Source organism: Quercus suber, unplaced genomic scaffold (assembly GCF_002906115.3).
Source record: "Quercus suber isolate HL8 unplaced genomic scaffold, Cork oak 2.0 scaffold_3B, whole genome shotgun sequence".
NCBI lineage: Eukaryota > Viridiplantae > Streptophyta > Magnoliopsida > Fagales > Fagaceae > Quercus > Quercus suber.
The window spans coordinates 1,297,324-1,315,075 of record NW_027071805.1 but is presented as its reverse complement, the minus strand read 5'-3'; the positions used below and the strand labels follow the sequence as shown (position 1 = coordinate 1,315,075).

General features: G+C 33.9%; 2 protein-coding genes across 2 annotated transcripts; both read left to right on the top strand.

Annotated features, from left to right (window-relative positions):
• Positions 1 to 1,038: 1,038 nt before the first annotated feature.
• LOC111998453 (leucine-rich repeat extensin-like protein 6) lies at positions 1,039 to 2,637 on the top strand. The gene is given in 2 exon segments (XM_024030549.2): positions 1,039 to 2,272; positions 2,274 to 2,637. Coding segments are annotated over 2 exon segments (1,365 nt in total). The 5' UTR covers positions 1,039 to 1,057; the 3' UTR covers positions 2,424 to 2,637.
• Positions 2,638 to 13,447: 10,810 nt separating this feature from the next.
• On the top strand, positions 13,448 to 17,004 carry LOC111998449 (small ribosomal subunit protein eS1). Its single transcript, XM_024030546.2, has 7 exons — positions 13,448 to 13,562; positions 13,667 to 13,714; positions 13,845 to 13,950; positions 15,123 to 15,260; positions 15,424 to 15,609; positions 16,063 to 16,263; positions 16,659 to 17,004. The coding sequence occupies exons 1-7, from the start codon at positions 13,552 to 13,554 to the stop codon at positions 16,752 to 16,754; spliced, it is 786 nt and encodes a 261-aa protein (XP_023886314.2). The 5' UTR covers positions 13,448 to 13,551; the 3' UTR covers positions 16,755 to 17,004.
• The last annotated feature ends 748 nt before the right edge of the window (positions 17,005 to 17,752 follow it).

Genomic DNA, 17,752 nt, shown 5'->3' with positions numbered 1-17,752 from the left:
TGAAATAAACAAATCCAAGTTGTAATAGAAAATGTTTTTCTGAATTTTTAGAACCATTTACTGCGTCAATGGGTGCAATATATGACTAAAAATAATAATAATAATAATAATAATAGTAATGGACATGCAATAATAAATTATAGCTCATTTCTGTTGTGAGATCATAGTCTCATTATGAATCTCCAACAACCATGACATGATATATATATTTTTCATGACTTTCATAGTTTAAGATGGTGAGCCTTTTGGATAACCAAACAAGATCCGAACGTATCCCCTTCAGGCCTTCAGCTACTGCATGGGGGTCCCATTGGTTAAAACTTAAGTCCCATCTGATGATTGACAAATCAACCTAAGATTCATTTCCCAATTCATTGTTGAAAGCACCGGCATTTAAGATATGTCTAACTCTTTTTTAAAAAAAAAGATATGTCTAACAAATTTTACTTCTGTATTCTGATGCCTGCCATTTTCATGACCTTGTCTTGGGTCCTAGGAAACTATTTGAATTGAGACTAGGGACACCATCCAATATCTTTGTTAAATGATCCCACTTTGAAAAATTACAATTACTTTTATAGCTGCAAAATATATGTTATAATTTGTTGAACAATCCAGCCTTGAGTTGAATCAATATAATAAACCGAACGGGTTTAAGAACCGTGTTTTTGGTAAGATCAGCTACCGAACTCCATTCCAACTTTCCACGAGAAACAAAGGCCATGCTGGTGCATTACAGTGAACCATGCAAAAGAAGAAATGCTTATAAAATATATAGAGAGAGGAAGTGTGAAATGTGAACATTCGTCTCACCTTCTTAATAATGAGTCAAATTCAAATATAAAACATATTAGTACTTCTGTACTCCAATAATTGCAATACCTCACTCTACCTACAAACTAATCACAAGGAAAATGAAAACTGAGATATTGTCAAAGTTTGATTAACCTTTTTAACTTACACACCATATCTTATGCTATGAATCGCTATCACCATCAAAACTTCTTCTTTACCCTTCTATAAATCAGGGTCTAATTGTCTCAAACATCAAACAAGAATGAACAACCCAATACCAATACATGGCATATTTTTCAAAATGAAGACTAACCCACTTCTCACTCTAGCCCTTTGGGGCATCTTCTCTCTCATATTCCTCTCCAAGCCCTCTCACCAAGCTTCAAACTTTCCACCACCACAACCACCACTCCCAAACCCAAGACTCCTAAAGGCTTATACGGCCCTCCAAGCATGGAAACACTCAATCACCTCTGACCCCAAAAACTCTACCTTAAATTGGTGTGGCCCAAACGTCTGCAATTACACAGGTGTGACCTGTGCGCCAGCCCCAGATGACCCTCACGTTATTACAGTGGCTGGAATAGATCTAAACCATGCTGACATAGCCGGTACACTACCAGAAGAACTTGGCCTCTTGACTGACCTTGCTTTCTTCCACATAAACTCCAACCGCTTCTATGGCACTATCCCTGATTGCTTTCGCTACCTTCACCTTCTCCATGAGCTTGACATTAGTAATAACCAATTTTCTGGTCCATTCCCTTCAGTTGTTCTTTACATTCCTTCACTCATATTCCTTGATATCCGATTCAATGAATTCCAAGGAAGCATCCCTTCACGCCTTTTCGACTTGAAACTCGATGCTTTGTTCATCAACAACAACAAGTTCCAAACATCTTTACCTGAAAACATAGGCAACTCTACAGTTTCAGTGATTGTTTTTGCCAACAACAACCTTAATGGTTGCTTGCCTTCGAGTTTGTCGAACATGAAGGACACTTTGCAAGAGATTATACTAATGAACAGTGGATTAAAAGGGTGTGTGCCCCCAGAGATAGGGTTACTAGACAAAGTGACAGTGTTTGATGTGAGCTTTAACGAGTTGGTTGGTGCTTTGCCTGAATCAATAGGGAAAATGAAGAGCTTGGAGCAATTGGATGTGGCGCATAACAAGTTGTCAGGTGTGATTCCACCGAGTATATGCATGCTGCCTAAGTTGGAGAACTTTACCTACTCATATAACTATTTCTGTGGTGAACCACCCGTGTGCTTGAAGCTGCCTGACAAAGATGACAAGAAGAATTGTATTCCAGATAGGCCATTGCAAAGGTCACCAGAGGAATGTCTTTCTTTCTATGCGCATCCTGTTGACTGTGGTGCATTTGGCTGCTCAGTTAGAAGTTCACCGCCACCACCACCACCACCACCACCCCCACCCCCACCTCCTCCTCCTTGACTGTGGTGCATTTGGCTGCTCAGTTAGAAGTCCACCGCCACCACCACCACCACCACCACCACCACCCCCACCTCCTCCTCCTCCGCCGCCGCCGCCGCCACCGCCGCCGCCGCCAAAAAAATGGCACTTTTCACAACCCCCGCCAATGCCTCATTATACTAATCCATGAATGGAGGGAGATATATGATATATAGAAAGTATTCCTCCAAAAGACTAATTAATTTCATGTTGATTTCTCTTGTATTAGGTATTTATTAGATTGTTCTTCACATGAAATTAATCTACTTTATGCATTAGATTAAATATTATCAATTTAAAGCTGTAATCAATGTAACCTTTGAGGTGAAACTTTATTAAATAAAAAATAAAATTTTAATTTGTGAGATGAATTCTTTTTATTTTAAGTGAAATTAAATCTTATGGTTTAAAAAGTAACCAATTAGAACTTACAGTTTGAAAAGCTAAAGATTAAATTCTCAATCCATATGAAAACTTAAATATAGTATCCTTCCACTTAAATGGGTTGAAATTATAAAAAGCTAATTGTTAGTCTTTAAATTGTAATTTTTCCTTTCTTTTTTCGGTAATAATTCAGTACTTTTTTGTCTTATTCCATGATTACATTTCAGTGCTGCATGAAAGTGTGGGTGTTTCTTTTCTTTCTTTTGCTTTTTATAATTAGATTGGATGAGTCTTAATTCTCACTCTAGGATGTTTTATAATAGAAACGTTTTGCTGACTGCAATAATGTAATGGAAAGTGTTGCTCTAGTCAACTCACTGGTAGTTGTGGGCTATACAATACCGAGATGTTTTAGTAACACTATTGCAAACATTGGGTAAAGCTGGTGGCACACCTAAAACTTAATCGTATTGTCATAATCATTAATTTTTCTTTTTGTTATAAACATTGGGTAAAGCTGGTGGTACACCTAAAATTCTATGAAATAAAGGCCCACACCAATATGGAATGAAATAGACGTATGTATCATTGTATCTTTCGCAATCAACCTTTTTATCCAAGAGTGTGTGATTAATATTTAAATAACGTCCTTCTAAAAAAAATATATATATTTAAATAACGTAATATTGTAAAAAGGCATGTATCTTGTTTCTTTGGGGACACTTCGATGATGAAGTTAATAAGTTGAAGGATGTGTAGTAACTCGTAAATACAAAATGGTTAATTTTTTATCTGAAAATTGTGACTTTAAGTTAAGTTTCAATTGTTTTTTAGAGTTTGTGTAAAACTGTGTAAAACAATTTGTGTGTAATAAACATTAATCAACTAAAAATTCTCTAGTTCGATTCATCCCCTTATTAGTTCATACGGTTTTCGGAGTATCTCATAAGTAAAAAATGTTAAATAAAATAGTTTGATTAAATGCTAAGACACTTATATATACACCCACGTTTCTCTTCTTCCATCTGATAGATGCCTTGCATTTACCATGCTTAATAATTCCTTGGAATTTCCTCTTGTCTTCTAGAGGAAGTGAATAATGGATGAGTACTTGAGTCGGTTTGCTGTGTCTTTCTTCTTTCTCTCAGACTTTTGGCCGTGGGTCATAACGGCTGTCTTGTCTTTGAAAAAAATGGCATCATCCTATCCCTTTTTCTTTTTTTTTTTTTTTTTTTTTAATTATTAGATTGGTTGAAGGTTTTTTTTTTTTTTTTTTTTTTTTCTTTGAAAAACAAACACACACAAGGGAGAGGTAAAAATATTATAACACAAAGTCACATCACAATTTCACTTAAAAGTCATAGTAACTTTTAAAGGATGGTGGGATAAGTTATACTATACACAACACACTATCTTAAATAATGTTGGACAATTAGGGGGTGTTTAGATTTCATGTTTTCTATCACTCATCACTCTGTTTTCATCACCCATAACTCAAAATTAGTGGGTCCCACGGCAGAAGGGTGTGTTTGGATTTGTTTTCAATTTTTGTTTCCATCACTCAATTATCTGATTTTTGAGTGATGAGTTAGTAAAACTGAAAACACACTTTGGGTGATGTCAAGTAATGGAAACTAAGTTTTCTTGGCATTTTAATAAATAAACACACATTGCTGGGACCCACGGTCAGAGAGAAGTCACACCAGGCTCAACTTTTGATGGAAGAAGCAACGGCTCTCTTCATCAGGATTTAGCAAGATCACTCCAATTTCATACCACCACTACTCCAAACACAAAAAAGCCTCTGCAATTGACTAAGATACAATACCTGCAACTTCCCACTAAGCCTAATGGAATCCAGCCAAAGCTCAGATCAACGTTAATCATTCTTCTCTCTCATTCATTTTTCTTTGTTTTTCTCGGCAACCAAACAAATCCTATCTTATAGAATTCACAATTAAACATTACGTTCCTCTCATTTTCTCTGTATTTTCTTGGCATCCAAACCAATTACTACAGAATCTAGTTCGTTGGAATGGAGTTGATCTCGAGGTTTTTCACCTGGAGGTCCATCAAAGCCCTTCGCCTACCACAGAGGTCCATCATAACCTTTATTTCAATTGATGGTTGCTTTTGCTTCGATCCCTGTGGTGAAAGTCCTTTGTGCTGTATTGATGCAATCATGATATTTGGATGTGCTTGGTTAGTTAGGAAAGTGGGGGATAGAATAAAGAAAGAGGAGAAGGAAAATAAACATAGGTTCGGTGAGTTTGGGTATTGGGGGTTGAAGGGGAAAAAAATTAAGAAGTAAAAGCTGCACCAAGTCAATCCATGGATCCCATAAAAAGTAAAAAATTTTGAGTTATCAGAAGTTGGAAACAAGTACCAAACATACCACCTTAGGAAGTTGTGGTATTTTCAGTGATAAGTGATGAGTTATAGAGTGATGATTGATGATATTTGAGTGATGAGTGATGAGTGAACATTTTTTTTAACCCAAACAACCCCTTACTCATTCTTTTTATTTTTTATTTTAGAAACAAACAAACACACACACACACACACACACACACACACACACACACACACACACACAATGGAGAGGGAAAGAGATTCTAACACAAAATGCACACTACAACTTCACTCAAAAACCATGATTAAATTTTAATGGAGGATAGGGCAAATTATACTATACAAAATGACAAAATTGAAGTTAACCTGCCTGAATTGTGAATCTTTAATTGGTCTTGGTCCATGTTTAGACTATACCAAATGTAAGGACTCAATTTGGGTTGACCCTGAGTGATGGGTTTTCAGCCCAATAAGCCCAAACAATAAATTTATAGAGAGTGGGTTGAGAGGTTTAGGTGCTGGCCGTCGATCACCATGCATGAACTTTTCTTATAAAAAATGCTAAGAGTTTCTTTACAAATAGGGGAATGCTCCTCGGCATGTGGCCGAAGAGGCCTGATTGTTCTCTCTCTTTTTTTCCCCCCTCTTTTTACTTTACTAGCTTTTCTTTTATAGTTTTCATCTTCCTATCCCCTCCTTCCATCTGTTGATCATCTATTTGCCTTTCTTCTGGCCGTCCGTCCCATCAGAGGCCTTATCGGTACTTAAGTGGTTCACTCTGATCAACGTTATCCTGCCAAGGGGTTACCTCTCCATCAATGTGGCCAGGGGGGTTAGTTGAATACATTAAATGTGAGAGTGACAGCTTACTTTGGGGTTAGTCTCTCCCCAAAATCACCTTTGTCAGGCCGAGGATAAGGTGGTCCTCGGCGTGGATTGGAAAAAAGGCTTTCCCCCACCTTAGCCCTGATAATATAAGACTAAGGCTTCTTTTTTTTTTTTTTTTTTTTTTTTAATCCTAAATTATCATGATATCTATAAGATCATAGGTTTGAAATCTCTTACCAGTATCTTGAAGCCACCCCATGAGATTTCTTCTTATAATAACCTAGTGCTTGTGAGATAGAGGACTGCATATACTTAAGAGAATAATCAAATACTCAAAGAGATTTGAATACCTTCATTTGTAAAAAAAAAAAATAAAAAAAATCAATCACTAGATGTAAGTCATATCAGCATATATTTATGATCATTAATTTTTCCCAACCACTAGATGATAATCTAAAAATCAATCTTGCTATCATGGAAAATATTATCATTAAAACTTATGTTTAAAAATCTAAAGCATGTTCTTCTTCGCTTCTTAAGTATAAAATCAAATCATCAATTGTATCCATAGTCAAACAAATTACAAAATATGTCTAATTCTAAAAATCAAATCATAAATTGTATCCATTGACTGACAAATCACAAACGATATCCAATATTATAATCAAGAATTAATAAACTAAGCATTCAATTAATTAAGACAAATCCTAAATCATGAGAAAAACATGATTGAACTCATATCAAGAATCTCATCTTAGTCAATTGATATGAAGTAAGAATAATTTAAATTATTAAAGAACAACTATTGTGGGAAAAATCAAATCACATAAATATTACTAATAATCCTTAACAAGGTTTCATCCTCAACCCTAATTATATATTTAGCTACTCATAGTAATTGAAAGAAAACACAAAAATAAAATACTAAACATTAAACTAAACAAATAAAATAAAACTAACTGTCATGGAAGAAAACCAAAGAACTAGCCACACTCTCTGTATTCAGGCCTCAGCCCTAGCACTAGCCTTCACCCCCCCTCTCTGAATTTTGCCCTAAAGAGCCTTTAAATAGGTTAAGGAATCTTATTACAAGTTGAATTCCCGTTTGGAAAAAATCTTAGATTTTTAGGCTTCACTTAACTGGAGATTTTGGCCCATTTAACGTCAAAATTCAGACTTTTGGTAACCACAAAATTGTAGCCCTTTAAGTTAACTTTCCATCTCTATTTGAATCATCTCGATTGGACATCTGAGCTTAAAGTTATGTCAAAAATACTAACTGATGTGCAGGCTAGAATCCTAATCCGAATTGAACTTGAATTTGGTGCAAATTTCTTTTAATTCCTTACTCCAATTGGACTTAAATTTAATTAGGTTGGCTTTCTTTAACTTCATCATGCCTGGCTGTTTGTAAGTTGGCTTGATTCAATTGGCCTAACCCCACTTTGCATGTAAAGCCCTTGTTACCTGCAACACAAATATATTATATAATCAGTCACAAAATAACATAAAAATAAGACTAAATATGTTGATATGTGAGTACTTTATTGTATATATTTCATGCACATCAACCACCATTCACAAAGAGCCAAAGAATATGTCTCATGGGACGTGCACTCAGGTGAAGGCTTAGATAATTAACAAATGTACGACCAAGGTGGTCTGGAAGGAACTATATAATGTAAAAGATCTCCCATGAAAAGGGGATCGGAAAAAAAATAGAAAAGTACAATTGTAGTATTTAAACCTGTATTAGCATTCAGTTCTGGGTTTTGGATCTTAATAATACACCTCCTCGGAAAACCAGTTCATCAATTTTTACGTGTGTTTCATGCTTATTAATCTTTGAAATCCTTACTAGCCGTTGTTTAATCAATCAAAAACCCAGCTCTTGCACCCACTCTCTACAAATTTATTGTATTGGGCTCATTGAGCCTATATCCTATATCCTTAGGGCGTGGGTTACAAATTGTGACCCTACAGTTGACATTAGTCCAAACCTTAAGATACGTGAATAAAATTCACCCTTTTTTATTTTATTTATACATGTTATAATTATACAATGTACAGTAAAATAAAAGACCAAAACATAAAACAATTTAAAATGCAAATTAAAATATTTTAAAAACTTGTATGTGTATTACAAAAATTATGTAATTCCAAACAACAGTTTTCAGTGTTTAAACACTGAAAACTATTGTTCTAAAAGAAAAAAACAACGCGTTTTATAAGGGTTTTTTTAAGAGTATTTTGAGTTATGTTGTTCATTTTAGGGTGCTTAAACATTGAATTTGGAAAACTCCTCTTACCAGCTTTCAGATTTCAAACAACGTTGCTTAATGACACTTTTGTAAATATTTTGAAAAACATGGGGTCTACTTCATTAGACAACCCATGAAGCTTCCTTCTTCAATTCCAATTAAGGGGTCCGCTTGTCAGCTTTTAAAAAAAAAAAACACATTATTTTGTTTTTTTACACAGTAAAACATGTTATTTGAAACATGGTACCAAACACATTTTTTGCTTTATAAATACTGTAAACACGTGTTTTCACAATACTTTTTAAACCACAATTTTTACCTAATTTTAAACAATGATACTATCTCCAACTAAACGGGCCTTAGGCACTATAAAGTGTATTGACTAAAAACCCTACTTTACTTTACTTTTAATGTGACTCTGTGAACTGTGAAGGACTGATGAGTTCAATATCAACACCATTTATTATTGGAAAGAAATGATTAAGATTTTCATACCTTTTTTAGTCATTAACAACTTATAACTAAATTGAAGGAGATAAACATGTTAATGTCTATGCAAATAAGGGTTGCTAAAGTTGACACCTGCAATGAGGTTTTCTCAGTTAAGACCTTAATGGCCTGTTTGGAAGTTTAAAAAAGGAGGGGGAGTAGAGTAAAGGGAGGGAGAGTAATTCAATTACCTTATTTGGAAGATTTTTAAGGAAGAAGGGGGAGGTATTTGGAGAGGTTTTAACTACCTCTAACCCCTCATTTTTAATTTCCCCAAATTGGAGAGATTTGGAAGAAGAGTAGAGTACATAAATTATTGACCAAATAAATTACCTAATTTACCCTTATTATATTAATAAAATTACAATGTTTTGTAATATTAAAAAAAAAAAAAAAAAAACCTGTAACCCACAAATTTCTTTCAAGCTCTCTCAGCTTTGTTTAGAATTTTGTTGTTTTGTTTTTGTTTGTTTTAGCTAAAATAACCAGAAATCACTGCTCAACTTGAAATTGGAAGAAAATTGAGTTTTTTTTTTCTCCAGTATTTTCTTAATAACCAATCAGTGCGTCAGTATTATCTTTTTCTGAATTTGTTTGTTGTCTTTTGTCTTTTCCTTCAACATTGTCTGCTTGTTGTGTATGAAGAAGACAAAAGTCATTTGAGTTTGATTGCGTGATTTCCCCACCCTTTCCCATTGTTTGGGTAGTGAGAAAACCAAGGAATTTGAATTGATGGAAGTTATTGTTTTGGTTTAATGTGAAGTGGTGTCTCTTTTCTGCAACAACTAAATTCAATATTTTGGTGATTTTTTCAATAAACAAACAAACTAAACATTTTTTTTTCTTATTTTAATTATTATCAATTAAAGATGGGTTTTTATAGTTAAAAAAAAAAAAAAAAAAACAGAAAAAATATTTAATCGTAGACTAATGTTAAATATTTAATTCACATCAGAAAAAAAAAAAAATTATCAAAAAAAATATTACATGCTATAGTCATAATTGTATAATTTAACAAATTAACCATAGACCAATGTTGCAAGTTCATTTTCAAATAGGGGTAAATTTGTCTATTTAAATAATTTCTTCTCCTTTCCATTCTAATTTTTAAAACATCCAAATAAGATGAATGGCTAATTACTCCCTTCCCTTTACTAATTTTAAAAATATTCAAATAAGGTGGAGGATAACCATCCCCCTCTACTCTACTCCCCTTTACCCTCCTCCCTCTCCAAGGCTCCGTTTGGGTGTTCATAAGGGAGTGAAATGAAATGGAATTGAATGATTATAAGGGAATGGAAAGGAATGAAATAGAATTGAATGTATTTAAGTAAGAGAAATGAATAGAAAATAATTGAATAGAATGGAATTAAGTAACCTTGATTGGATGTTTTAAAATAAAGGAATGGAAAGGAATGAAAATTAATAGAATGTAAATAATCTTGTTTAGGAGCAACAAGGAGGGAATGGAATGGAATCAATTTATGATAATATTACTATTAAACTCCTATTTTAAAATAAAGAGTTGAATATATAGGGGTATTTTGGAAATTTTAGTAAAAAAAAATCATTAAATCTAATTCCATTCCCTCCAATTCCTCTCAATTTTTGGGGGAATGAAAATTTGAGATTTTAAGGGAATGGAGAGGAATGAGTGTTCCCTCCTACCCATTCAATTTCCTCTCACTTAAACTTCCAAACAAGGGAATGAGCTTTCCATTCCCTCCATTAAAACTCCCAAACAAGAGAATGAAAAAATATTCTAAAATGATTCTTTTAATTCCTTTCTATTCCATCTCATTCCCTCCTCCCAAACGAGGCCTAAACTTCCAAACATGCCATAAAGGCGGGCCAACCCTTAGCCTTAGGGTTGATGCGCATACAATCCCTTATGAAAAAACCAACTAAGGACATGCAAGATATGACATCAAGGATCAAGTAGTATATTAATTAGAGTGAAGGAAGACATTTGTAAATCATTAAACATATGTAAATATAAACAATACAGGTGCTTATTCAATAACACAGGTTCATATTATTTTCACCTGCGTTCGGCTCATATTATTTACACAAAAATCGAAAATCATAGGAGACTTTTTTTTGCATGTTTCTCAACCAAAAAGAAAAAAAAGGAGAAAAAAGAAAGAAAGAAAAAACTAGAACCCAAACAACTATAACGGTTTATTTGTTTCAACAACAACTTTTCTTGAAAAAATGTTATATTTGGTAACGACTTTGAAAATAAGCTTGAGAACGTTTTCTAGTGTTTGGTATACACAATTTTTTTTTTATAATATTTCTTGTATAATTTAAAACACGTGTATTGTGTAAACTCAACAAATGTAATCAATATTTTAAAAAAAAAAAAAAATTTACCAAGAACGAATTTGGTTTTCAAACTAAAATTTTGACAATATATACAATCAAAATTAGTTGTCCAATTTGTATGATCTCTACCACTCATCTTGCTCATATACGGACAGTAATGTACATAAAAAATATAATTGATCACTTTGTAGGACTAAAACAATCACAAATTACTCAAAAAATACTGTACATAATGATTCATAATGTATCTACAATGCTAGCTGTTGGAGCATTTTAATATTAAATAATTAAAATGAATAAATGTTACAACATAAATGTGAAGATATGGGAGTGAATATGAAAGATAAGGAGTTAGTGAAAATGTTTAATCTCACATTGAAAAGGAATGAAACTATTTTATTCTTTTTAATTGTGGTGATTAATAGGCTAATATGAATTGACTTAAATATTGGGCTAGATATGTGCACAAGGGGGAGGTGAAGGGTGGAAATTCTAGCCATACGACACTTGTTAGGCTGTTGTATCATGAGGGAGACAAGTCAGAGACGGTCTGCACTGGTTACAAAGTTTAGCCAACCAAGGGCTTGAATCTCCTGCATCGTTCATAAAGTTTAGCCAACCAAGGGCTTAAATCTCCTTAAAGAGAGCGAGTGCCGCGTCTTAGTCCAAATAGTGTTGTGTAATTTTTCTTTTTAAATTAATAATATTCAGAAGTACTATTTAGCTTCTCTTTATGTTATTTCCATTATCATTGTGTTTTGCACTAACACTAGCCCATACACAAGATAGGGATAGATGACAATTGATCCAATAGTTTAAAGAAATCAATGGCTTAGTGTTGAAGTTTTAGGAAAATATTGCAACTCACTTCATAATATTAATATGATAATATGGCGACAAGATGCAATTCCCCTAAAAAATTATCATTCATTATACTGTTCTCTGTAACAACATTATTAATTTATTGTAAGGATTGCCCTATGTAAAAGCAATTTAGAGCCATATAGGCACTATGTTAGTAGATTTTTGTCTTTTACTTCCTTCATTCTTCTTTATTTTTTTTTTTCACTTTTATGTGCGAAAGAGTTTTAACATCTGCAACTTTCCATGCTAGAATCCATACAGCCAAAAAATTGCTTAAAGAAAAAAGAAAGTGAAGCTTGAAATTCTTAGAATTGTGTTACAGAGGGGAAGAGAAACAGGGAGAAAAGAGAGAAGATAATAGACCAAAGGGAGTGATAGTGAGGGTGAGAGAAAAGAGAAAAAGCAAAATGAAGAGAGAGAGAGAGAGAGAGAGAGAGAGAGAGAGAGAGAGATTGTTTTCCAATAAATTTTTTTTTTTTTGGAAAACAACCTATAGAAAATAAGTCTTAAGGTTTCAAGAAAACAACCTATGCGGCCCAAAATTGGTTAAACTTGGCTTAGGATCACAATGATTTATGTTATGAGTTAACAACAATCCACAATGGGAGATTTAAACAAGAACCACAAAAATATACGTAAAAACCACGTAAAAAGGTATATTCATTAGTGTTTTTTTTTTTTTTTTTTTTTTTTTTTTTTTTTTTTTTTTGGGGATAGTGTTACAGGCTCTTCTCTAGAACAATCTACTTTTCTTTTTTATAAATTCTCTCACTCTTATTTCTCGTGTCTTCTTCTTCACCTTTATCATTCCTTATAATTGCCCTGTTTTCTTCTCCGGCATGAGTTGTCTTGTATAGTTGGGCAGCTTTCTGTCCCGTCAGTCTCTTTGCCTTCCTCAATGTCATGATGAATGGAACTTTTGGGACTTCTTTTATTATGATCAATTATCCATCATTAAGTGCAAATGTGCTAGGCAGGTGACTATAGATTTATCAAGAAGTTTTAGAAGGTGTCCTTAAATAATCTTATAAGTTTCAAAATTCATCCTTAGAAGCTCGGTAGGTGCATTGGCTTTGCTAGCTCGGTGAAGATTATGACTTCGGATGGGGTCCTCGGTGAATTTACCAGCGGATCCATAATGATGCACCATTTGGTCCATGATTCGAGGTATGGATCTTTTAGGAAAGCTTTATTCTTAAATAAGCACGTATTGGACTTATTTTAGCCCATGAACCAATGTCATTTGGGCCCTAAAAACCAATCATTTGGGTCTTATAAACCTCTTCCCTACACAACTAATAGAAAATAAGCCTTATTTTGTTAAGGTTTTCTGTTAACAAGAAAATAGTTTTCCACTAACTAATTTTTTTTTATGTTACCAAATATTGCAAAATGTGAAAAACTATCTAAACAAACAGAGCAAAAAAGAAAAGGTTTATAAAAATAAAAAAATAAAATTTAAAAGCCTTAAGAAGTAAGAAGGCTATGATTTTTCAAGGTGAGAACAGAACGACATCTGTTTATATAAACCAATAACAGTCCTTGCATCAACTGGATATACCAATATCTCAAAATTACCCTTGTATAGTCTAAATTAATATCACCAAAACGACACACCCAACCTGAGTGTACAACAACCCAAAGCACACACCCCCATATAAATCCCTCATCCAAAATTAGGGTTTTGCTCTCTCAAAACATTCATTTTTTGTTTTGCCTCCATAGCCGTCTGGTGCTCTCTCTCTCACTCTCCTCCTCTCCGCTCATCCAATCATGGCCGTCGGGTACTCTCTCTCTCTCTCTCTCTCACTCTCACTCTCATATTCATGTTTGCACTGAGAATTCACGCATTTGTGAGGGGCTAATATTAACGTGTTGTATTTGGCAGCAAGAACAAGAGGATTTCCAAGGGAAAGAAGGGAGGCAAGAAGAAAGCGTGAGTCTTTCTTACGTTTTTGCATTCAATTTTTGTTTTTCAGATCTGGGTTTTCTTTGTTTTTTTCATTTTCGATGTTGTTATTGATTTTGAATATGTGTATATTTGTTTTTGTGTGTGGGTATTACAGAGCTGATCCTTTTGCAAAGAAGGACTGGTATGACATCAAGGCCCCATCAGTGTTCACTGTCAAAAACGTTGGCAAAACCCTCGTCACTCGTACTCAGGGAACTAAGGTTGGCTCTTTTTTTTCTTTTTTTTTTTTAAAATCTTTTTGTGGGTTTTATTTATTATTGTTTTATTGATCTTATGCTGTGTTTGGTTAACGAGAAACTGTGGGATTAGAAACCAATTTAAAATTTGTATCTGGGGTTTTTGTTGTTTCCATTTCTGTTTTGTTGTCAGCTTTCTCTGCAGCTAAAATATTGGTTTTTTTTTTTTTTTTGTTTGTTTGTTTGTTGTTGCTTGCTTGATTGGTTGATGTGATTGGTTAAAGCTAATCTAGATGGGTTCTTATAGTGGTTTGGATGGTAATTGTTGTTTAATTTTAACCCTTCTTTGTTTATAAGATGATCCGGTTGGATTTAATGGATAGGAGCTGCTTTGGTGTGGCCAAATGACATTCTGTGTCATAAGCGACTTTGAAATCTGTTGTTTGGTTACGGATTGTTGTTGGAACATGTGCATTTTGCATTCAAAGTATCATGACAAACGATGTTCAAATCTTTTGTGAGGGTTTCAAGTTTGTGAACCAACCCGCATTCCTTTCTCATTGTAAGGTGGATGAAAGTATGAGATCTAGTTTATGGAAGTATTGATTGTAGTGGCAAGATTGCTTTAGCATGGCCTGCTTTTCATTCTTTTTGAAGAGCTTGTTCTAATTCTTTCCTGCCCTTTATTACCCATATTAGGTGTTTAGTTTTTATAATTTTATTTTGCTTGTTTAGTTCTACAGTCTTTGACTACAATTTTGGTGGTGAGAACCTTGTGTTTTTTTTTATTTTTTTATTTTTTTTATGGTTTTTAGTTTTGTGTGTCATACAAAAGTTTATAAAATTATGAGACGAAGTCAATAGATCTATGTGCTGCTGTTCATTAATGTGACGGCAGTGATTGTTTTGTTGCATTTATTTTGTTGTTAATTAAAAAAAGGGTGTACCCAATGCAAAAATCTCCCACTTTTGATGGGTTTGGGAGAGGTTATTGGTAGGCAGCCATACTCACAATAGTTTTTTGGGGAGGCAAATTCCTGGGCTCGAACCTGCAACCATTCCTTTTGGTGGAATGCACTTGCCATTGAACCAAGGCTATACTTCTTCCACAACCTGGAAATTTTAATGTATCTAATATTTTCCAGATTTTTATGTGTTCGTGCATACAATATGACCTCTGCTTTGTCTCCTAACAGATTGCTTCAGAAGGACTCAAACACAGAGTCTTTGAGATATCATTGGCTGACCTTCAGGATGATGAGGAGCATGCTTACAGGAAGATCAGATTGAGAGCTGAAGATGTTCAAGGGAGGAATGTTCTGACAAATTTCTGGGTGTGTGGAATTTAAATGGTTTCATCTGCTTCCAACATTGTTGATGCTATGATTCTTATGAAAAATCAGTCACTTCTGCTATGTTTGTACTTTATAAAACAGGAATGTTTCTAATGAAAAATCTGTCATTTCTGTTATGTTCTTACTTTATAAAACATTTCAGGGAATGGATTTTACAACAGACAAGTTGAGGTCTTTGGTGAGGAAATGGCAGACATTGATTGAAGCTCATGTGGATGTGAAGACTACAGACAATTACACCTTGAGGATGTTCTGCATTGGATTCACCAAGAGGCGCCAAAACCAAGTCAAGAGGACCTGTTATGCCCAGTCTAGCCAAATTAGACAGGTTTGTATACTGTTATTTAACTAAAAGAAATTGTTTTATAGAAATTAATTAGCAATTTGAGCAAAGATGGCTGTGTACTATATGTGACCACTGATTTGTTCTAGTGTGTGTGCACGCGTAATAGTATCTAATTAAAATGTTTTCCAACTTCAATGACCTAAACAAGAGAATTTTTTTTCTTTTCAAGTTATTTTATATTTTTTAAACTGCTTGAATAGTGTAGATGTGGAGAATATAACAGATAAATTAATTGAGCCAAATGATGCTTTATCATTGGCTTTACATCCTAAATAGTTCGTTGTCCAATGCCTTCTCTCCAAACTAAGATTGTTCGTGAACTTCACTAGGTTGAACAGCAAAGTATTTTGATGATTGTTTCATCTTTTTAAATTGCTGCATTCTAATATAAATTGTACCACCGTTTAACAAATAATGTTGCTTGTGATCTGCTAGATCCGCCGCAAGATGAGGGAGATCATGATCAACTCGGCATCATCTTGTGATCTGAAGGAATTGGTGAAGAAGTTCATTCCTGAGTCAATTGGCAAGGATATCGAAAAGGCAACCTCAAGCATCTACCCTCTACAAAATGTATTTATCCGGAAGGTTAAAATCTTGAAAGCTCCAAAATTTGACCTTGGAAAGTTGATGGAGGCAAGTCCCTCTACCTTCCTCTCTTTCTTTGTGTGCATAAACATTATACCAGTTTAACCATTAGAGCTTTGGCATTTGTGTATGGCTTTGTTTCTGAAATCAATTACTTCATGCCCCAGACAAATCCAATGCCTAAGCCACGCCTAAATTTAGTTTCTGATTTTTCAGGATGATCAGATTTACTTATGCTCACCCTGTTAGTTTTTTTTTTTTTTTTTTAATTAAGTTGCCTTCATCAAGCAACTTTGATGCCTGTCTATCCAGTTTATTATCTCTTTCTGAAATTTTTGATCATTTTCAAGTGTCAATATTTGACATCTTGATATGCCTCCTTTGTGTTTTAGGATCTTTTGAAGCACTCATGTAAATGTGTCCACTGTGGTTTGTCTATGCAGGTTCATGGTGACTATTCAGAGGATGTTGGTGTCAAGGTGGATAGGCCTGTTGACGAGACAATGGCTGAAGCCCCTGCTGAACTAGTTGGAGCCTGAATGAAGGATTCTGAAATTGCCCTTTAGCTTTAACTTTCTTGTTTTTTTTGGTGGCTCTGAGATTTTGTTGCTCGCTGTTTATGGAGAACTTGTTTATTTAAACATTCCTCCTATTTTGTTCCTACCTGTCAGAATTAGAGTGATTTTGTCATTAAGAGACATTTTTGTCCGTTTAATTTAGTCGACATTTTGTTATCTTTACCAACCAAATCCGTATGTAATGAGCATGAAACACTTATTTTCAGATAAACCCCTAGATTTTCATCCCTGAAAAGAAGTTAAGGGTGGATGAAACTTTACATCCACCACCACCACCATGTGCAATTACATGAAACACTTTTTAAGTTAAACTACTTACGTAGGATGAAGCTCTACATCTACCAAGTTAGGTCATTTGAAGTTAAAACTTCTTGAATATTTTGTTTTGAAACTATTGCTACAAAATCTACGGGATCATCGGAAGTGACCATGAACTAATTTATCTAACTGTTCTTTATTTGACGATGGGCTAATCTAGTATTTTTCTATAAAAAATTTGATAGTATGCATTATACAAGGTAGTATTTAAAAAAAAAAAAAAAAAAAATTCAAGTCTTGAAGTAGCTATATATAATTGACTGTTTGGATGGAGGGGGGAAAGGAAGGAGAGTGGAGGGGAGTAGAGTAGTGTTAGCTAAAAATATGCTAATTTTGTGTTAAATTTATTTTACTTTACTCTCATTCCTTTCAATTTAAACGGACCATAATGTCATTTTCTAATATGGTTTAATGCCAATATTATTTAGTAATTTTTAGTGTATATTAGTATCTTGAAATTTTGAATTATAATAGCACCATAGCACCGACATTTTTTAGAAACTTCTGACATTTTTTAGAAACTCTATAGAGACAGATTTTCTAATTTTCAAATCTCGTCCTTTGTCATTGTTTTAAGGACTTGAGAAACTTTTATAAACAATTTATCAACTTGGAGTGAAGTTTGAGCAGCTCTCAGATTC

Bases quoted from the DNA above. Each gene is read 5' to 3' on its own strand.
- LOC111998449 (XM_024030546.2), top strand. The intron at 13,715-13,844 runs GTGAGTCTTTCT...TGGGTATTACAG, and splicing joins AAGGGAGGCAAGAAGAAAGC to AGCTGATCCTTTTGCAAAGA. The intron at 15,610-16,062 runs GTTTGTATACTG...GTGATCTGCTAG, and splicing joins AGTCTAGCCAAATTAGACAG to ATCCGCCGCAAGATGAGGGA.